Here is a 21,504-nt window from a genome sequence, read left to right on the forward strand (position 1 = left end):
TTCAATTTGAGGTACATCGTTAAATGTTAATTGCAAAATGTATGGACAATTTTTTTCGATATTCTGTTTGAATTGTCTATGATTCTGGTGGAGTTATCAACGTGAAATTATACATAAAGCTTGGAATTATTTGAGGGAGGTTTCAATTTTCAGCTTTATTATGAAGAAATCTGCGGCGGAGGCTCATCGAATGCTCTCAAAAACCTATGGTGAGGCGGATATTAGTGAAAGAACGTGCCGAGAGTAGTTTCAATCCCTCAAGAACAGTGGTTTGGACGTCGAAGACCAGCATGTCGGTGGAAGGGTGAAGGTTTTCGAGGATGCAGAATTGGAGGTAATACTTGATCAAGACTCGTGTCAAACGCAACAAGAATTGGCAGGATCATTGGGAGTGAAGCAAGAAGCCATTTCAAAACGGCAAAAAGTCATAGGAATGATTCAGAAATAAGGAAATTGGGTGCCGTACGAGTTGAAGCCGAGAGATGTTGAACGGAGTTTGTGTGCTTGTGAACAGCTGGTTGCAAGGCAAAGACGGAAGGTATTTCTTTATCTCATTTTGACTGGAGACGAAAAATGGGTTCATAACAATAATCCCAAGCGCAGAAAATCATAGGGATATCCCGGTCATGCTTCCACATCGACAACCAAACCGAATATTTATGGTTCCATGGTTATGCTCAGTATTTGGTGAGACCAGCTCAGCGTAGTGTATTTTGAGTTGTTAAAACCAACTGAAACAATCACAGATGATCGTCAAGTTTTTTTTTTTTTGGACCATCTTGTATGAAACAACTAGGCATATTTGATGCATTGACAAGCCTAATATCCAAACCTCAATATGCCCTGTAAATTTCAACTCTCTATTTCTTTTCTTTCGAAAGAAAGGAACCACAGCCAACTATACTTGTAAAGTGCACAAAATTAAGCGAGCAAAAATTATTCCTCATGTCGCTTTATGTACTATTATTACGGGAAGTTAAAATAAAAGCTTCCCCGAAAAAAAATTGTCAATTACAATAATTGTCTTTCGTGACAATGCCTTGCCTTAATGTTTGCCGACAAAGTGTGGGAGTGCGTTTTACTTAGCGTTGTACGAACCATGAAACATGTTTCTAAATATAATTCAAGGAGTACTAAATCCATAATCAATACAACAAGGTTATCATTTGTGCCTGTCAGATGTTGGCTGAAGTAAAACAGTTGCAGTGAATCGAATGCACGTTTCACCTTGAATTCTACGGTTCGATCCTCGCCCTAGTTAGTTCATCTAATGACAACCAGTCTCTTATCGATTCCGCTTAGTTTGAATACTTCTTAATCTTCCATTATTCAACTGCTCCAAGGAGTTTTGGAAGTTGACGTCTGCCATAATTAACAACACGCCATCCAAATATAATACCCAGTTATTATGGGGTAAATCAGTCACTTTTCACTGTATGAAACTGCGAAATATGGGTAGGGGTTTCGTAATGCAGATAAAAGGCACGACAAAACTGAGGTTCGAAAAAAATTTAAGAGTTTATGGGATCATCAATCAGTGGCGGATAGTTACAGTATAAGCTGGTGAGGCACCTTCGAAAAATTGTTATTATTGTAATATTAGGTATACAACTTTGCTTCCGCCGTTTTGCAATAGATGGCTGTAGTGGTAAGTGGTAGTCGAAATCAATAGATCGTAGCGATCACACAATAAGCTAAGTGTTTATAAACATAACGCCATCGAAATATTAGTCGATTTATGTCTACATCATAAAGTTATTCTCGATTAAACATGTCAGCTTACGAGTAAAATTCTCCTCATTTGCAGGAGGTTTCAATTTCTGCTCTAATATGAAGAAATCTGTGGCTGAGGCTCATCTAATACACTGGAATACCTATGGTGGGGCCACTATTTGTGAAAGAACTTACCGAGAGTAGGTTCAACGCTTCAAGAACGGTGATTTTGACGTCGAAGGACAGCATGGCGGTGGAAGAGAGAAGGTTTTCGACGATTGGAAAGCATTACTTGATCAAGACTGGTGTCAAACGCAACAAGAAGAGCTGAAAATCGTGGGGATATCCCGGCCATGCTTCCCCGTCGACGGCCTAATCGAATATTCACGGTTCCAAGGTCATGCTCAGTATTTGATGGGACCAGCTCGGCGTAGTGTATTATGAGTTGTTAAAACCGACTGAAACAATCACAGGCGAACGTTATCGAACGCAATTAATGCGTTTCAGCCGAGCATTGAAAGACAAACGGCCGCAATACAACGAGAGACATGATAAAGTGATTTTGCAGCATGACAATGCTCGACCCCATGGTGCGAAAGTGGTCAAGACATACTTGGGAATGTTGCTTTCTCAGACTATCACTTTTTTCGATCAATGGTACACGGACTGGCTGACCAGCACTTCCGGTCTCATGAAGAAGTAAAAATTGGATCGATTCATGGATCACATCAAAAGATGACCATTTTTTTCAACGCGGGATTCGTACACTGCCCGAAAAATGGGAGAAACTAGTGGCCAGCGATGGACTATACTTTGAGTCATAAATGTTTGACCAGTTTTGCACAATAAAGCCTCGAATTTCGAAAAAAAACAGCGGAAGCAAAGTTGTACGCCTATGTAGATTAATAAGTGTCATATGAAATGTGCTTATATCGTCGTCGAAACCATAGCAGGATCAAAATTCAATTTTTGAAACTAAGAAAAAAGAAGTAATTAAAAATTTAAATATTAAGTCTTTGTCTAGTAGAAAGCCACTCTTCAATTGATCACTCTGAAGTTTGCCAGTTGAACATAGAGAAATTGACGTACTCATACCAAATAGCATCTACTCGTATAATCATGTTGAGGTAGACACATATTTACATACTCGAATTTCAGTCTAATTCCAATTCTGGCATCCGCGCCGATATTCGTCTTCGAATTCAAGATATGCTTGCATTAGTCATTCATGGATATCACGATGGAAATGTTGATCACATTTCATGCCAACTGACAATCAAGGCAAGACATAATACGTTCTGCCAGGTCATTAATGAAAGGAGGAATTCAGGATCGAATCCATATCGGGAATAGATTCGCAATAAATCACGGTATGTATTCGAATACCCATACGATAGATAGGTTTGCTTTTAAAAAAAAATCGGAGATGAGGTCTTCATATTGGTTCGTGGAATCCGACGAAATTTGTTGGAAATAATTGATTACAGCTTTATAACCGCGGGTCTGATTCGAATTAAGCTGGTCTTTGATTAATTTAGTCCATGTGAGGTACACCGAACAGGATTGTAGAATCGAATGATCGAGTCCGAGCGTGTTAGTCGGAAATAATTCGAATTCTATGTTTGAGGTATTCGCTTTCACGTGTTTGGCGAAACTCGAGTCACATGATCAGTAGTAATATCACTAGGACATCGACGAGATAATTTTATGACAATTGAAAACTCGTTACTTGGTAACAGTTTTTCGACAAAAAATTTATGACTTTATTAAAATTTAACTGAACATTAGATTCGTTGCTGTTCTCTACTATAGATGATCTATTATAGTATATCCAAAGTCACTTTGAGGAAGCAGAATATTTCGATTATGCAAGGGTTGTCCAAGCTTCAAGAAATTCCTTTGGGGTCAGTGAATTTATTATCTAACAATACTTTCAAAGTATTTAGCGGTATTTAACGGATCGCGGTATCCACTTCAAAGGGACATCTGGCCAAGTATTTTTATGGACTAGTTCAAGTGACTTTGGATATACTATACCATTGAATCGTGGGCATCTCAGGCTGATTTGAATAATATATTGTTAAACGGGTCAATCATAATGTTATAGTCAGTATACTTATAGTAGCTACCTTTTTCCAGGAGTTTTCACGAAACGTTCCACATTGTCTTCACCGTTGATTCTTTATATTCGGTCCAGTCTTTTTTCTCATATTTCAGTATAAACGTCAATTCTTCTAAGCTTCTATGTTCATTCAATTCAAATTATTGTTCGCAGCAAAAATCCATAAATATTCCCCAAATACATGTGTGACTGTGAATGTTGTTTTTCTGGGAATTTTTCTTCGATTAGCGCATTTATACTTTGTTATACTTTGATTATACGCATTGCCAAAACGTGACGTTTTGAAATTCATTTGGAATGAAGCTGTCAAACTCAATAGTGATGTCATAATGATTGATAATTGCACTGAATGCAATTATCAGTGTCATGTTGACATGGTTGGGTGAAATTGTTCCATATGACACAAAATGACAAAATTTGATTGGTCGTTAGAACTATAAAAAAATTTTCTGCGTAAGATATCAGAAATCTGAAAAATTGTCATGCAAACGCTGTTTCTATATACAAATAACGAGTTTATTATATTGTGTTCGTTCGTGAATATTGAGTAAGTAAAATAAACAAGTGGTTGCAAATTACCGAATGCGCCAGCAAAAGCAATTCGTTTTCCTTCGGTATTCTCCTTTACTTTCTAATTTGTGGGGAGATATTTGCTAATTCCAGTATCTACCTGCTCAAACCCGATCTAGGAATGTGTTCTTTGAGGAAAAACCTATGAATTGTATCAGGTTGGACCCAGAAATGTGCTTCGATTTCGCTTCAGCTAATTTTTAAGCACATATTGAAGACAACATACCTACTGAAACTGACTTATGCAGCTTCTATCTTTGTTTATTACTCTAAGCTCTTCAAAAATCCTCTTCGACTACAAAATATTTCTATTTTGGCCATAAGTTGAACAGTTTTAGAGCATACGTATTATCTTGTCAATTGAAAAACTTTTACACATGTAAATTTGTCACGCAATTCCGTTACTCAATCAACTAGCAAAGTGACTTGTCATGAAAACATAGAGTTAAGTGATACTTACAACTCTTTATTAATGTTGGGCACACAAAATCTGATGGATTCTGAAAATTTCATCAGTTTTTTTCACAATTTCCGAGAAGACATATGGTGACCAGACAGAACTAATCTTGATCTCGAATTCTTCATCAGTGAGGGAAATACAATCATTTAAGACCATTTCAGTAAAATGATAGTTCGCTGTTCACATGGAACAATCACGAAAAAAAATATATATTCCGAATCGATGAAAATCATTGACAAAATATTTATTATTATACCATTAGATGCATTTCACGATAATCAACGATGATATATTAAATATTCATAATCATCTGACAATAAAAACTAGAACATTTTCCCAACAATCCGCTGAATCATTAGATCAAGTCATCTATTATTTAATATAATTTCGTTTGATGTGAATTTCAAGAATACAAAAAGATACTCAGTTGAATGGAATATATGACGAAATGATTTATTCGATACGAATGTCAAATCCTACGATATCATTACCCTTGACACTCTAACGCATTCATTTCAATGACGTTTTATTTCCGTTTTTCTTTTTATCGATTTTACATTAGTTACTGACGTTTATAAAAGGTCACTCAGTGCAATCGATATGTTAAGTTCAACTGGGTAAAAATTAGGACAGGTAGAATATGAAATGAAAGAATGAATGATCATACCGATATAAGTGGAAATAAATTAGATATTTCTTGTATTTTGGCTTTATAGCTTCAGAAAAAAAAAACTCTAAAGGCACTGCGGTAACCGAAAGAACTTTCTATTCAAATTCCATTAACTAATTTTAATATTAAACCATTGGAATCATTAGAGGTATAAATTTATTCCACGTGAAGACCATTTAATTTTGTCACTCTAATGGTGGGTTTCATGAAACTCTGATAATGCTGATTTGCTCGATCGAATCATTTCTTTGTTCAATTTCAGTTCATTTTTGACACTTCCATAGATTTGAAACTACAAAATATGAGTTCATCGGTGGGTAAATCAAATTATTAAAAACCTCAAAGTAATAAACATAGATAGAGAGAGCGTATGTCATTTTTAGTGAGAAAATTTTGTCCCCAACATGAACTATCAAATTTGGCATGAAGCGCGCGGAAATGAAAACATATCAGTGTACGATATTTCACTCAATTCGCTTGTTTCTCCACAAAAAACGCACTTTTCATGTCCCAAAATGAATCAACGTTTCATACTAACTCAAAATATATTGAAATAAATATCTAAGTATATCAGAAATTCAGAAAACAAACTTCAAGCGCGCCAAACGACGTGAAACAACAGATGACACTAGGAGAGCAAAAGTTGCCAAACCTTGGATTGCAGCAGGTAGACACAGAAAATAATAAATATTCTGCTTATTATAAGTTCGACAATTAGGAAAAAAAAACCGTTTCCAAAAATCCAAATTTGCATCTTTAATTGGGAATCACTCAAACAAATATATTTAATTCAATATAACATACATTCATAACGATATAGTACAATAGTGGATTTGAAAATATATCACAATACGCTCTATTAGTGATGACGTCACACACCGCCATTTTAGTTCTCCTGTCAGTGTTCGGAATCCAAACAAACAAATTGTCATTCAAATAAGTACGTTGTTGTTGAAGGAATTGGCTTATTTTGATAAATAAGATTATTTAAGGAACGATTTTACTATTAATTGATAAACAGAAGGCACGAGATTAATGCCATTAAGTTCGAACTTAAAGTTCAACTATTAAACACAGCTTTATACAAAATCTGGGGAATGATACAGAATTCAAACTTACTGGTATTAACCTCGTTCCTTCTGTCTATCAATTAATACTGAAATCGTTCCTCAAATACTCTTATATATGAAAATAAGCCAATTCCTTCAACGACAGCCTACTAATTTGAATGACAATTTATTTGTTTGGATTCCGAACACTGACAGGAGATCCAAAAATGGCGGTGTGTGACGTCACACTAATAGAGCGTATCCGACAACCATTTTGGGGACATGTACGAATTGCGTATACTCCCTCTATCTATGTTTATTACTCTATGGTTAAAACTAAAAGATACCTATTCAACAGAAATTTGTTAACATTTGTTTTTCGCTCGGTTTTTTCAAATAGTTTACTCCAAAAGATTCTGAGATCTAGAACCACAAATTGAATGAAAATAGTCAAATCAAGAATAAAAAACTGCCAACTTTCACATTTATTTAAGATAAAATTCGATTTAATCCAGTGCAACCCTAAAATTAATTATCCTTCGAAAAGAAAAGGGCAAACAGAGGATACATATATGTTATTTATGGAACCACCGCTGACAGGCTTTCCTGTTTCGGGATAAAGAAATGAACAAAACTTGAGCGCGGCTACTCCCAAATGAGCTTAAGAAACATCGTAGGTGGAACACCAAGAGTAATGTTCTTCCATCAAATCCCGCCCCTTTAATGATCATTTGTTTGGTTTCTGACTTCAAGCTGGATACGAAAAAGTTAACAATGAGTTTGAAGAGGTATAACTTAATTAGGCTTCTAACAAAAGTGGAATTAAACACATTCATATAATCTACAGCGCTGTAGTGAAACATTTAATGACGAAGGCCATGTAGATTTATGTTCTCTGCCACAATAAATTGATTACGAGTTCGTTTTATTTCTATTTAATATTAATTTCAAACAGTTCCAAATATCATCAGAATCGATTTTGACCTGGAATTTCCCATTAGCGAGTAGAAGCTAATTGTTTGAGACCACTCTCGGCTGGAAATTCAAATATTATTAACATTTGGACGAAATAATCGCTGGCTGTTTTCTTAAAACAAGCGAGCAAACATTTCTGAACAAATAAATATCAATTAGAGCGAAGTGCAGAATAATTTAATACTTATTTCATAACGAATAAAGAATTGATATGAGGAATCAGAAAACTAAAACAATCGGTGCTAATCTATCTATAGTTTTTTCACAGGATTAAGAGGTTTTATGATGAGAATAATGTCAAATGTCATGCACAATCACTGATGAGAGTGAGTACATTCGGACGTTGACATTTCAGTTATTAAAAGAACGTATCGTACCTTTTTCTTGATCATAAAATGTGACAAGTCCTGATTGAAGATAAAGTACATAATAGATGAACCTTTCATGTTCCATTTGGGTTTTGATGGAAGTAACTTTGAGGGGGTGGATAAAAGCTCATTCAATATTTCCGATTATTGAGGACATTCAGGAAATAGCGTACGTAAAATTCCGAATGATTTCATTTCATTATCAGATCGAGGATTTCCGATATAGCATCCCATCTATGAATTATTCCATTCATATGAGCAAACACAGAGTTCAGTCAATATTTCAGTCCTATATAATATGGTCATCATGAACTCAACAATTCTATGATGTTTCTACATTGTTAATTTTTGACAAATTCGACTCGGTTCTATGAGATAGCCATAGAGAAATAATATTAAGTCACGATTACGAATTCCATTGGGTTATTATTGTTCATGGTTACTAAATAACGTTATTTCATTCAGTGTTCTTCACAATAAGATTAGGAAAAGTAGAAAACAATTCATGCCGAAAATACGGTTGGAAAATTGAGGACCATTTCCCACAACACAAGCACATTTCATTCGGAGAACTAAAAATAACATTTAAATATGAATAGGGGAAACTTATTACCAGAATATTCGGACTAAATTTGCACCCCTTTGTGGAAAATAGGTCGTAGGTGGTGATAACGTGAGATATAGCCATAAAGAATAGCAGAAACTTATTATTCCACAGAATTTTCTAAAGTTAAAGTGATTTCTTTACCCACTATGTGCCAGTGGAACCCCAAACACTTTCGTGACTTCGTTTCAAGAGTTTTTCCATCAATTGAAGTTTGGTTTTTGGGTTACAATTATGGTAATTGCGCAGTTTATGACTGACTTAATGTTAATTGATATAATTTCGTGGAGAATTCTTGATCTGTTAATGTGGAAAGGGAATTGATATTATATTCATAAAGTAAATGCTTACGGTAGGTATTTTTCACATAAAATTACTAACTGAACTTTTGATATTAGTTGTTTAGTTTATTTTAGGGTATTTATCAACAACCTACTCAATGGAAACTTTTGAAAGAATACGGTATTAGTGGAATGGACGTCATAAGTTTGGGATTGTCTTTATAATTCAAGGGTAAGTAATTAATTATATCGTTTTTTTTTTGTTTCCTGAAACTCAAATTTTCTAACCTTCTTAACTTGTTGAACATTTCTGAAGTTTTGAAAGATTATTATGAAATGAGTTGAAAGAGTTTCGGAAACTGAATTTAGCGATCTAAACTATAAAATAACGAGCTTATTATACGGAATCAACGATGACCTGAACCGCTACCTTATTTTCAAGCAAAAATAAGATCTAATACCTTATAATTACGCCTTTCCATTTCATTATCCTCGTTCATTATTCGGTAACTTGTACTTATGTTCTGTATAATTGCAGCAAAAAGTTTAATTAAAGTTTTGAACTTTTAACATGATAGTTTAGAGTTTAACTTTGTGGGCAGATAATCTGTGTTTTAGAGATTGAAGAACTTTACGGTTTATGAAGAAAAATTTCAGTGTTGCGTCCAGTTACGAATATTTTAGCCTTATTATTTACACAATGGGATATTTTGATAGAAAGTATTGTTTTATTTATTGACATCTTAATAGATTGAAATGTTTACATCGTTGTAATATTAATTCGATAAAAGATCAACTGAGCAGAGGAAGGCTCTAATTATTCATACTCATTATTAAGTATTGAAAAAAAAATTTGAACTTGCCATGATGTGAATTTACGCATATTTGTTTTTTGGTGTAGTGTAGTGTTTTTCTACGAAATTTGACATTTTCTATAATATAATATATGTATATAATGAAATATACCACCACTAATTTCAAAAATTTGAAGAGAGCCATTTTCATTCTCTTAAAGGGATATATTTTAGGACAGCATTGAATTCTAACCTCAAACAGATTTTTATGGTAAAAATATAACGAATCGAAGTGATCTTATCAATGAAATGCCATTAAATAAAAATAATAGATAACCTGGAATATAGGACCCTATTATGAAAACTACCGTTTCGTTTATGATCCTCGATTGTTTATAGGTATATCCGAGTTACGTCACTGACGTCACTTTTAGGCGCTCAATAAGCTTGAGTGGATTAAAGAGGATTTGAAAAATTTTGTCAAATAGCAATTTTTTTTCTCAATATGAATGTAATATAATCTTAGAAAAACATCGTCCCTGTTTGATCATCCTGTATACCAAGCAAAAACATTTTCAAAAATATGTATATCTTCGAAACAATAGGGTGCTGAGATAGAAAGTTTAAGAAACAATTTTGGGGGATGAATCTTCATCGAAAATAGAACAGAGAGGGTCTATCATATAAACAAAAGCTCTTAGGCGATTTCTTGAAAAGTTACAGTCTTCCAATAATGAAAAAAAGTAAGTTTTTCTTAAGATTCTTAAAAGATTCGAAGGAATGCCATTTTGTCGACATCTTTTACCAATGAATATGATTACTTTTAATTTTGTTGTGTTCCTTCAAAGAGACTAAAGACCCAAAGTATTTTTATCATAACTTTTTAAGGAAATAAAATTTTTCATTTTAAAATACTCGTTGGTATTCCATAATTCTCTATTGTGTCCTTGAACGCAATAGTTTCCTAATAAAAAATAAAAATACAACATTGTGAATGAACGGATCTTCTCTAAATGGAATCAAAGAAATCTAGTAGGCGATTGTCACGTTTTGTTTTTGATGGAACAAAATCACAAATGTCATTTCTTCACCCCATCTGCAAAAAAATGTGTTCTCATGTTTGAGGAAAGGCCTATAAAAGCTTTTGTTCACTAAGAGATAAGTATTCACCCTCTAAAAACTTTCGCACTTATTCGGTAACACCCTGTATATATCATTGAAACAATAGTTTCCTGAAAATATTCGAATAATATTTTACCGAAAAAAAATGTTTCAAAGAAATATTCAAGAATTTTTGAAAAGGATGCGCAATCGTAAATGGGAATCGCACCAGCATCAATTCAGCATTGTAAAAATAAATCTTCGTCTCCGACCTTTCCTCGTTGACGGGAAAGAGCTGAATGGCTTATGTCTATATCTATGCAAAATGGCGGTCTGAGAAAAGCTGCGCGTCACTTGGATACTCATCCCAGTATCGATCTGACCCCACCCTCATCCTTTCACGACTGCTAGATGATAAATATATCAACTTATAATGCAAAAACTTTGTTCTCAACCCCCAAACGCCCCACAGGTGTGTCGAGCTTTCTGTCACTACCTTAACACTTACCTCCATAGTTGGGTCTTACTCTTTTGTCGTAACTAACACCGAAGGAATCCAGGATGGCAGATATGTTGACATCCCCCAAATAACTTCCACCTTGCGACCTGCAACAAAAAAAAAACATTCAGCAAGAAGAATTCCGAGAAGAAAAAAAAAACAATCACACAAAATAAATAAATTTTGCTACATTAAAAGATTCCAAACGTAGATAAAGAAACTAACTGTCTTCAAGAAAGAATAAGAGTTGAAACAGTTAGAGAATCAACAAGCACATTCATTAAACAAACATTCAACACTTTCAGGATGCTAAATTTCATCCTTTCCTCTTAATATCATAATATGTTTTCTCTTTTTCCTTGGATGTCATGCGATATGTTTTAGACTTGAGGGTTATGAAGTGTGTACAATCGCTAAATTCAATGAAGTCCTACTAGATTTCGTTTGGTACGAAATGATACCAAATTGAAGTGATAACACGTCCGAAAACCTTTCATTTTATTCAAGTAAGATTGTGAATAGGCAGAGGAAGAGGCTGCATATCTTGAAATGCAACAGATTGGTACTTGCAGACTGCTAACGGATGGAGATTTGGTCAGTATGATGGGTGTAATTTGTATTTGAAGAAGGTAATAATCCTTGCTACTGCTATATTCTGCTATGTCTTCTTGGAGAAGTAGAGGATGTAGGTTATAACTTGATTGTCAACTATTTGGAGGCTCTTGAGTTTTCAGAAAGGGGTCTAGTTTTGAAGAAGGGTCTTCAGGAGATCCAGAGGAAGTTGTTCAAGATGCGAGCAAAGGATAAACACAAAAAGCTGAAGGAAAAATTCTGGCGGTAAACTCACCCAGCCACCATCCATGGCAAAGCCAAGGCTAGCAGCACGAATGGGGGGCCCATTCGGCTGAGCCCCATCTTCAGGGCCTCCTACACGTGTATTCTAATGTCCGTCATATCATCCGGCATCTGCCACACGCGAAAAAGTAATGTTTTGGTTTCACATCTGACTCTACACTAGGAGTGGTGTCTGAACCCAGCCAAGTGAGGGACCACTGCGCGCATGTTGGGAAAATTGACAAATTAAATCTTCGACAGGCCTTACAAACGACGGTGCGAGCCTCTTTGTCCCACGCGCGCTTCGTGAAACCGTGATTACGTTTGAAAGGGGTTGGTTCCAGATGGCGCGCCGGTTTCGAGCGAATTGTGCGTCTTCAGGCGCATTCGGGGGATTTTGAATGGAAGTGGAGGAATAGTTCGCGCGATTCATGTGGAAGATGCGCAAGATAGAGATCGAAAGGCGTGAAGACAAAAAATGGGATGATGAGGAACAATTACTCACAATGATAAATTTGGATGAAAGATTTCAATCTCTTTATTAATTTTCTCTTCTGTAACTAGAGAAATACATTATTGAAAAGTAGAAATATGATACAAGTATGCAAAGAGAAGATATTCCGAACATTCTTTCACATTGGAATTATTTCTATAGTTGTAAGAGTTTTGTTATTATTCTTCATGAAATTAATTGAATGAAGACTTTTGTTATTATTATTATTAAATGAGTTGAAAAATTTCACTTTCGAGTTTTTTTTTTTTTTAGTTTTCCTCTATGGTTTGAATATTTTAGTTGAATGGAAAAACAATTCGGAAGCTACGTGACAATCATTCAAGTTCATCGGATAATCTAATTCAATAAATAAGATGCCGAATATTGGCGGAAAATATCTAAATTAAAAATGTAATGAAAAGTTCGTATGCGCATCCACCATTTTGTAACGACTTTGTGTCTGTTGATATCTTCGCACTTCATTCGATACAAAATATCATCTTTCATCTATTGGTACTCCAATACAGTTTTTTTCTAAATGCAAAATAATTTTAGGGAACTGGAAAATAATAGTTTTTTTTTTAAATCAAAATTGACCTACTTATAATTTATATATATATGAATACTGAAGTTTTCAGAAACAGGAGTATCAGCTCTTAGCTCTCTCATATTATTCAACATATTCTCAGCCCTCAAACACACAATATGTGTGCTTTTATTATTTCCTAAAATTTTTCCTAGGAAAGTGAATTGAAATGAAAGTACGTATTGGTTTTTGATATTTTAATGCCGAGAGCCTAGTTAACCAAAGGTGTATTTAGTTATAGACCACCATCTGTTTGACGGTAATATTACAGACTACTTATCCTATTTTAAGATGAGTAAGGGTAAGTGCATGTAATATCGTTGTTTGAACAATAGTAATATGCTCTATTTTCTAAGACATTAATTTCTTATTGATCATTTTCTACTAAAGATTAATGACTATGACAACTCCTGTTAATTCTGTCCGTTAGCCCCACTATTGATAATGACTAATCCATACATAGGAAAGTTATTGTTTCGTTTTGAGCTCCTGAGCTTGATCCTTTTCGAAATCGAATCATTCAAAAAAAAAAAACTTAATCTATGAAAGAAAACATTATCTATTTGGTTCTGTGTTAAGTGTCATTTGTTTACATAACCTAAAATTCAGATTTCAAAATAGCAATGCATTTAAAATATGATAAAACATGAATTATTATCACAAGTAACTATCTAGTAGTTTCCTATGGAATATAGTTTGTCGAAATTCCAAAAAATGGAGAAGACCTCAGAAAAGGGCACCTATATATGTATCAACTGCGGAAACAAAGTTGAAAGTTTATACAGAAAATATAGCCCTACAGTTCTGAAGTTGACTAATTGTGTAAGATGGATTCTGCTATTTTACTGTGTGAAAACTACCCTAAGTCCAATTTATGTTAAACAATTCGTTCAATTTTCAGGAGAAATGTCATAGGGTTGCAGACAAATATGTAGAATATGATGCTATAATAATAATTATTGATTTGATTTTATTGCAACAGAGAGCATATCGCCATATATTATTCAATTCAAATTACAAGGTGAGCCTTGTTCTCGGGAATTAATTTTCAGTAAGCTTTCACCTTAAATTACAGAATTTATGGAAATTATCTGTCATCGTACTACTAATCGATACTTATATTGACTGGTCTTCCTTTAACAAATTTTTTGGATTCAAAAAATTACAATATGAGAACTACTATGATAACTTTGACTTTTATAAAATTGGAATGAAAAATAGTATACGTAAGTATAAAAGAATGAGCTTACTCGTATATAATTGTATAGTAATGTTCTATTTTGTTTTTAGGAACTCTACTGTTTGTAGTTACTGTGTATTTGCATACAAGTCTATATTGCAAAATACTTCAAAGGAAGCAGGTTTCCTTAATAGAAGTGTGGAAAATGTTATCAATATCCAGTTTTGGGACCTTTTTCTTTTTGCCTGTCCTTATCTGGGATATAGGCGTTCACCAGGAAATTCATAAATTTATAATTCTTGTTTATATTATCCTGTCACAGTTAACAGCTTATATGGGTAAGTTCCACTCATTTGACTAAGTATTAATTATATTGTCATATCTATAAATTCTATTGATTCAATTGGTAACTATGTAACTAAGTAGACTGATTTTTGTCAAAAATTAATGGTTTACATTCACATCAGTTAAATTAAATTTGCTTTTGAGTTCAATATAGTCAGTGCCAAATAACTGTTCTCAATGTGAGATTAAACCCTAGCTTAGAATTATAATAATTGCAGAAAATTGAAAATAAATTTTATTTTCAGTGATAGTAGATGGTGCAAAAATTTGGAGTATCTGTACCATTCTGATGTCATATACATTCAAAACATTTATATTCAATTATTATTATGATCATACTTCTATGACCATGTTCAATGAAAATATATTGCCTCTCTCTTTGAAGGAGCTAATGAAGTAATTTTCTCAATTATTGATATTTTTCAACTAATTTATTCTGATTCATAAAATGAATATATTGGAAATAATTGATATAATTATTGTCTTTATTGAGTTTTATATAGCAAGTTGATTCACTTTTATTGACTATTTTTGTATTAAATATAATTTATATATGATTGTTATTAGTGTTATAGTGGAAATGTTAAAAGACTTCAATAGTTCTTTCTTTTTTATTAAAATAAAAACCACAACTGAACAATATTCATTACATAACTTCAAATAAATGTTTAACATATATTACATACATATCTTCTTTCATAATATAGACTGATTACTGAGTAATAAATATTTAGAATTTCCTTTCATGAGCAAGAGTCGTCACAAAAATCAACATGGAATGTGAACGAGGCGGTTTGAATATATTTTGTTGAAATTCTCAACAATTCAATAACAAAAAATATTCCATTACGATTCACTGCGAGATATTCACAGATACTCTAATAATTCTCAACAACTCCTTTCTGTAAATGTTTAATTTCAAAATCCCAAACTTATGTTTCTCTCCTTATAGCAAATTTTATTTAGCATTATATTTTTTCCATTTCCTTGCTTCAATATATCTCTTGAAGAAAGTGACAGGAGCAATTCTTGGGTCATTCTTCATTTGAAATAAATAATTATACTCATGTAAATCCTTAGATGTACAAATCTTTGCATTGGAATTTTTTTTGCCTGGTAATGGCAAATAATTCATCAGAAAAAGATTAAATCATATAAATATTAAGTGTTTCAAAATCAGATAATCCAAATATGCCGGCTTGCCCACTTTCCTAGTAGTTCTTTGAATTGAATAGTTTCAAAGATTTATAAAATACTCTATAAAAATTTTAGAACTTCTTCTTCAACATTCAACAAAAATAGTTTGAAACAAATACATACTACATTCTCCAACTTTATAATTTTAAGAATCAACATGAAATATAATAAAATCAATCTCAAACACAAAAAATTATAGAGAACAAAATAACAATCCTATAAAAATCTTAGTCACTATAACAAAATACTTTCCTAGTGAATATTGACTTCAAATATAACTTTACTGATGTGCATGAATCAATGAGTCTTTTTGGCACGCTAAGAATACTACACCACAATTTTTGAAAAAGGCTTTATACGTCATAAGGAGGGATTTTGATTTATGTTATTTTGATCTAACCATAGGGACTGATTTTGCAAGTTAATCTCACTGGATTTTTGATCACATCATCTATAGAAAAAATTATTCAATATATATGCATCTATCCCATAAAAAAATCATGAATAATCGTGTGCGCAGTTCTTTAAGATATTAATGTTGAGCTTGAAGGTAATGACTTGTTACCTTGCAGGTATTTATAATTTTCTAATAAAATGTATTGTTCTCAAACAGTTAAGGCTTTCCATTTCAATTAATTGATTCATCATTGAACTACGCTGTTGCAGAAATTATGGGACAGAGGAATATTAGACAGTAAATAAACATAATCAAAAATGGGAGCTTAGTCATGTCATTTTCAAAGTATAGGTACTTAGTTATTTTTGAGTTATACAATAATATCAAAGTTTTACTTAATTTTAGAATTTTAACAACTAGGCCAGAAACCGCTCTTTTCTAACAGTACTATGGTTATAGGACTAAGACTAAATGAACATTTTGTCTAAAGAATACATATCTCAAAAATAATATGTAATCTCTTTTTATCAAACAATATCTATGTAGGTATGTGCTGGGAGAGAAATCTCTTAAATTTACGTTTTCTTCAATCATAAAGCCTCCTAGAATATATTTTCATCTGTGAGCATGAAGAGAAGGTCGTGTTGAGTTAGGTGTAATAATTGATTTTTACATCATGTGTCCCTAATTTTTGTATGTACAGCCATATATTATTACCTAAATATAAATTTGGATCTCTAACTTTAGAATTGTATTAGCTGTTGGTTATTATACCTGGCATTTTTGTCGAATAGTAGTGCATTCAGTTGTCATTTATATTTTTCAAGCAACCCAAGCTCATTCGATTCATTCGAACATACATCAGATATTCTAACAAGTGGATCAACTCATCTGTAAAGACTGAAGAACTCAAAAGACGCGTATGATGCCCATAACCACTAGTTGCCAGTCTTAAAATTGACTGAATATTGCTTCGAATATTTATAAAATTTTAGATTCATTTACACCATCAAGAATAATATTCCTTCTAATAAGTGTGGAAATGTACTTGATGCAAGGCATATTAAGATTGAAGTGAAACAACTGAATGATCAACAAGGTGGCTCCGAATATACTGTTGATACTATTCAGTTGATTGCAATGGAATGATTTCAGTAGAGGTAGATGTTTTCAGTGGTTTGAAGATGAGTGAGTTTAATATCTGATAGATGTAGATCGGGAAGAGCATTGAGTCTTTTTCCTGAGATCTCATCGACAATCAAAATCCCAGGTGCAATAAAAAAATCTCTACTCATATGTGAATTATTTCAGTCACGTACCTATACAATATTATCATTCACTGCAGTTCGTGCCGTTTTTTGTCATTTTTTGTTATCACAACCTTCATAAATAACCTACTCTCTAGTTGAAACGTGACGAACTTCTATTTTTGGCACTATACGAGTACACCTAACATATCGACAAAAAAGTGTCCTTCGCACCAAAAATCTTCGAATGATCAAAAAAAGACGATATCTAATGCCTCGTCATTCCTGCTAGTCAAAAATTAGTATCGAGTAGATCATTGACCCCACGGGCGCTTATTCGTACGCATATTATTCCGATTTTGTTGAAATGAAACCAGGATTAGTCTGTGCCACATATCCCTTTCATCTATGGGGTGAATTGACTATAATTTACAATGCTACAAAACCAATCAAACTCAAAAACGTTCCTCGGTTGTTTTGGGGGGTATATGTACAAGTATGTCTACTAAATATTTTTACCACCAGTTATACTAAATCTATATTTTACTGGTTTGGAAATGGAAAAGATATCGATAGAAAATTTCGTAGGTGGAAGGGAATTTATGACAGAGATTTGTGCCACAGTTGACTCGATCACACACGTGCATTCTAGTTAAAGGACCAGTTCCTCAAAAGACTTTGTAAGGCCACACCAATGAGGTGAATGAATTGAGGTTGGCTCTTGAAGTGTAGGTGCAATATACGATCAGGTCGAAATTTTAAATTAATTCTCTAATCCGATCCTAACAGTACTAGATCATCTGCCACTACGTCCGAAATGTGCAAGTAGATGATCCAGTACATGAGATTGAAACAGACGAAACAAACTGGAAACACAATTCTCGAATACTTATCGATATCTGAAGGAGTCGTTCCGTACAGTTTGCCGATCTCCTTCAGGATATGCTGAGGAAGTTCGGGCTCTTCCGCTGCAGCTGCCGGGGGAGCGGCTTGGGTGGGGTTTTGACCTCCGCTTGCAGGCACTCCCCCTTGATGACCTCCGCCGCCATGACGTTCACCGCCACCACCACCACCTCCTCCGCCACCTATATGACCTCCGGGTCCGACGTGGCCACCTCCAGGTACCATGTGGCCTCCTGGGCCGACATGACCTACTGGAGGCATCTGACCTCCGCCTCCTCCTCCTCCCCCTCCCATATGACCTCCGTGACCTCCACGTATGGTTCCGTATTCGCTTCCCCTGTCGTGTCTGTCGGCGTGTCCGCTTCTAAGGGTTCCGTAGCCGCATTCATCACGTCTGCAGTTCACCTTGCTCTCCAGGGTGCCTCCTTTGCTGTGAGCCTTATGGTCGTGCACTTTGTAACGGACCTCCTGAGATTTTAGTACATATCTGGTTAATTCTTAGCAAAAATTATCTTAGAGAATAATTTTTGGTTTATCATTGACAATAACAAACCTTTGCAATCGGTTAAGATCTACCATTGAAATTTATATGTTGGAAAGTGCAGAATGCAAAAGTCTATAGAGAAAGCTTTTCTCGTTAACAATAAAATATCTTTGCAAGGAATATTATACAAAATAAACATTGATCAAAAAAATCAATATCAAATTTTGAGAAATTCATATCTTAAAAAATTGACAACATCAAAGAAATATGTTAATTGAATGAATTACTCCTGACATGAGTTATACATGGTGTTATTGAATAAGTGCGACAAACTTCAAGGGGTGATTATGCATGAAAAAAATAATAATAACTCTTGACATTTTATGGTCTATCCCGTTGGATTCGTGGTGTTTTATTCAAGCAACTCAATTGAGTTATGAAATAAAAGACAGACTCATGAGAGGAATGCAATCACAAGTAGATTTTTTTAGAAATTTTCACAAACCAAATAAAAGGTAAAAACCTAAAATTCCGCAGAATTATTCATATTTGACAAGTCACATACACAAATCTGAAAACACAGAACTTGACTCGCCAATCAAAGTCAAGAGTTTAATTTGAATTAACCTTATTGGTTCATTTGACAAGAGCGATAAAAAGTCAGTAATTGCTATTCTAATCTATACGCTCTATTATTGTGAAGTCACACACCGCCATTTTTGATTCTCCTGTCAGTTTTCGGAATCCAAACAAATAAATTGTCATTCAAATTAGTACGGTGTCGTTGAAGGAATTGGCTTATTTTCATAAATAAGAGTATTTGATGAACGATTTCAGAATTAATTGATAGACAGGAGGAACGGGGTTAATACCAGTAAGTTTGAATTTTGTATCATTCCCCAGATTTTGTATAAAGCCGTGGTTATTAGTTCTTCAATTTCGAACATACTGGCATTAATCTCGTACCTTCTGTCTATCAATTAATGGTGAAATCGTTCCTCAAATAATCTTATTCATCGAAATAAGCCAATTTCTTCAACGACAACGTACTAATTTGAATGACAATTCGTTTGTTTGGATTCCGAACACTGACAGGAGAACTAGAATGGCGGTGTGTGACCTCATCACTAATAGAGCGTATTGGATTTGCGGTTCAGGTACTACTCTGTGATGCTTCAAGGTTTTCACCATTCTATAAGTTGCTATTTTTGATCATTTTATATTCTTTACGGAAGGGAAGAAAATAATGAACCACAGTGTTTTGCTTAATAAACACAATAAAATCCATAGGAGTTTTATACAGGGTGGCCATTTGAAAACGAAACAGACGAGATTACAGCCGAATAAAGTATTTCGATAGAAATGCTCGGACAGGTCGATTTCTGTTTCGAGGGGGACAACTTAAGATGTAGGTTACGGACGCATAGCGCTTCAACCCTTGCTGCTACAACCCCCACCCCCAATTTTTGAATAGGGAAGATGGGGTGAGTGATACCTCAATTTAAAGGTATTTTTATACTGATTTCAGTACAGTAATTGTTTTTTCATTTTATGCATTAGTTCTCGAAATATTCATGCGTTAGTTAGTTAGGAAGGAAGCCACAGTCGTGGTTGTTTTGAAGCTCAAAATGTCGATTTTTCACAAAACACTACAAGTGCCATGAAAACACCACTTTATTTTCAAATACTTAGTTAAGAATATTTCGAGAACTAATGCATAAAATGAAAAAACAATTACTGTGCTGAAATCAGTATAAAAATACCTTTCAAATGAGGTATCACTCACCCCATCTTCCCTATTCAAAATTTGGGGGTGAGGGTTGTAGTAGCAAGGGTTGAAGCGCTATGCGTCCGTAACCTACATCTTAAGTTGTCCCCCTCGAAACAGAAATCGACCTGTCCGAGCATTTCTATCGAAAAACTTTATTTCGTCTGTAATCTCATCTGTTTCGTTTTCAAATGGCCACCCTGTATATCTTTAAAATAATAATTTTCATCATTGATCCCATCTAGTTACTCGAGTTGATAGGAGTTACTTGAGCTGCTATAGCTTCTTTCTTATGGACGTTATGAAAAGTGCAACACAATTATGTTAGTATTTGGTGTTTAAATATATTTCATTACATCAAACCGTGATTTGAATATAAAATACATACTGCTTGCTTAGGAGCTTGACCTCCATCTGGACCTCCATTCACAAATTTCTTCTGTTCTGAGGTTTTCTGATTATTCATCATCTTCTGCAGAGCCTTGAATCGGCTCACTCGCATTGATATCCTTTTAGCCAAGTATCCCACAGTTGCGTATTCTGTAAAATGATTTGAATATACATTTATTGATCGAATTACAGGATTTGGTTAGGTTAGGTGTAACTATATCACAATATTTTTGGGAAATAATTTCATAAATATTAGGTCAATTGAAAAGTCCCGGTCTGATGCACAGATGGCGGTGCTAGTATTGAATCCATATTATTTTTAGTTAGTTTAAACGATATACTTGTCAAAATTTGACAGCAGTATGACAATTGGTTTGTGAGATATTGCGTTATGAGTGTAGCTACTTTGGTTATTTGAAAAAAGATGGAAAAAAAAAATTTCGTGTGCTGATAAAATATTGTTTTGAAGGGAAA

General features: G+C 34.0%; 3 protein-coding genes across 7 annotated transcripts in view; 1 reads left to right on the top strand and 2 right to left on the bottom strand.

Annotated features, from left to right (window-relative positions):
• Nucleotides 1-12,348, bottom strand: part of LOC123674864 (gamma-aminobutyric acid receptor subunit beta-like) — a 56,834-nt gene extending 44,486 nt beyond the window's left edge. For 2 of the 3 annotated variants that reach the window (XM_045609983.1, XM_045609982.1), the window contains exons 1-2: nt 12,054-12,346; nt 11,216-11,313 (exon numbers count right to left, since the gene is read on the bottom strand). In XM_045609983.1, coding sequence (XP_045465939.1) covers nt 11,216-11,313; nt 12,054-12,121 — 166 coding nt within the window. In that variant the 5' untranslated portion in view covers nt 12,122-12,346. Of the gene's footprint in view, nt 1-11,215; nt 11,314-12,053 lie in introns of all 3 variants that reach the window. The other variant, XM_045609984.1, reaches the window with a different exon arrangement.
• A 1,353-nt stretch (nt 12,349-13,701) lies between these two features.
• LOC123674822 (protein ARV1) lies at nt 13,702-15,322 on the top strand. The gene is made up of 5 exons (XM_045609914.1): nt 13,702-13,941; nt 14,021-14,140; nt 14,195-14,345; nt 14,410-14,637; nt 14,890-15,322. Exons 1-5 carry the CDS (start codon nt 13,804-13,806, stop codon nt 15,042-15,044), a joined length of 792 nt encoding a protein of 263 aa, XP_045465870.1. The 5' UTR covers nt 13,702-13,803; the 3' UTR covers nt 15,045-15,322.
• LOC123674821 (gamma-aminobutyric acid receptor subunit beta-like) overlaps nt 15,242-21,504 on the bottom strand; it is an 87,209-nt gene continuing 80,946 nt past the window's right edge. For all 3 annotated transcript variants that reach the window (XM_045609913.1, XM_045609910.1, XM_045609911.1), the window contains exons 8-9: nt 21,029-21,180; nt 15,242-18,856 (exon numbers count right to left, since the gene is read on the bottom strand). In XM_045609913.1, the coding sequence (XP_045465869.1) occupies nt 18,257-18,856; nt 21,029-21,180 (752 nt within the window). In that variant the 3' untranslated portion in view covers nt 15,242-18,256. The remainder of the gene's footprint in view (nt 18,857-21,028; nt 21,181-21,504) is intronic.

This window comes from Harmonia axyridis, chromosome 3 (assembly GCF_914767665.1).
Source record: "Harmonia axyridis chromosome 3, icHarAxyr1.1, whole genome shotgun sequence".
In the NCBI taxonomy this organism is placed as follows: Eukaryota; Metazoa; Arthropoda; class Insecta; order Coleoptera; family Coccinellidae; genus Harmonia; species Harmonia axyridis.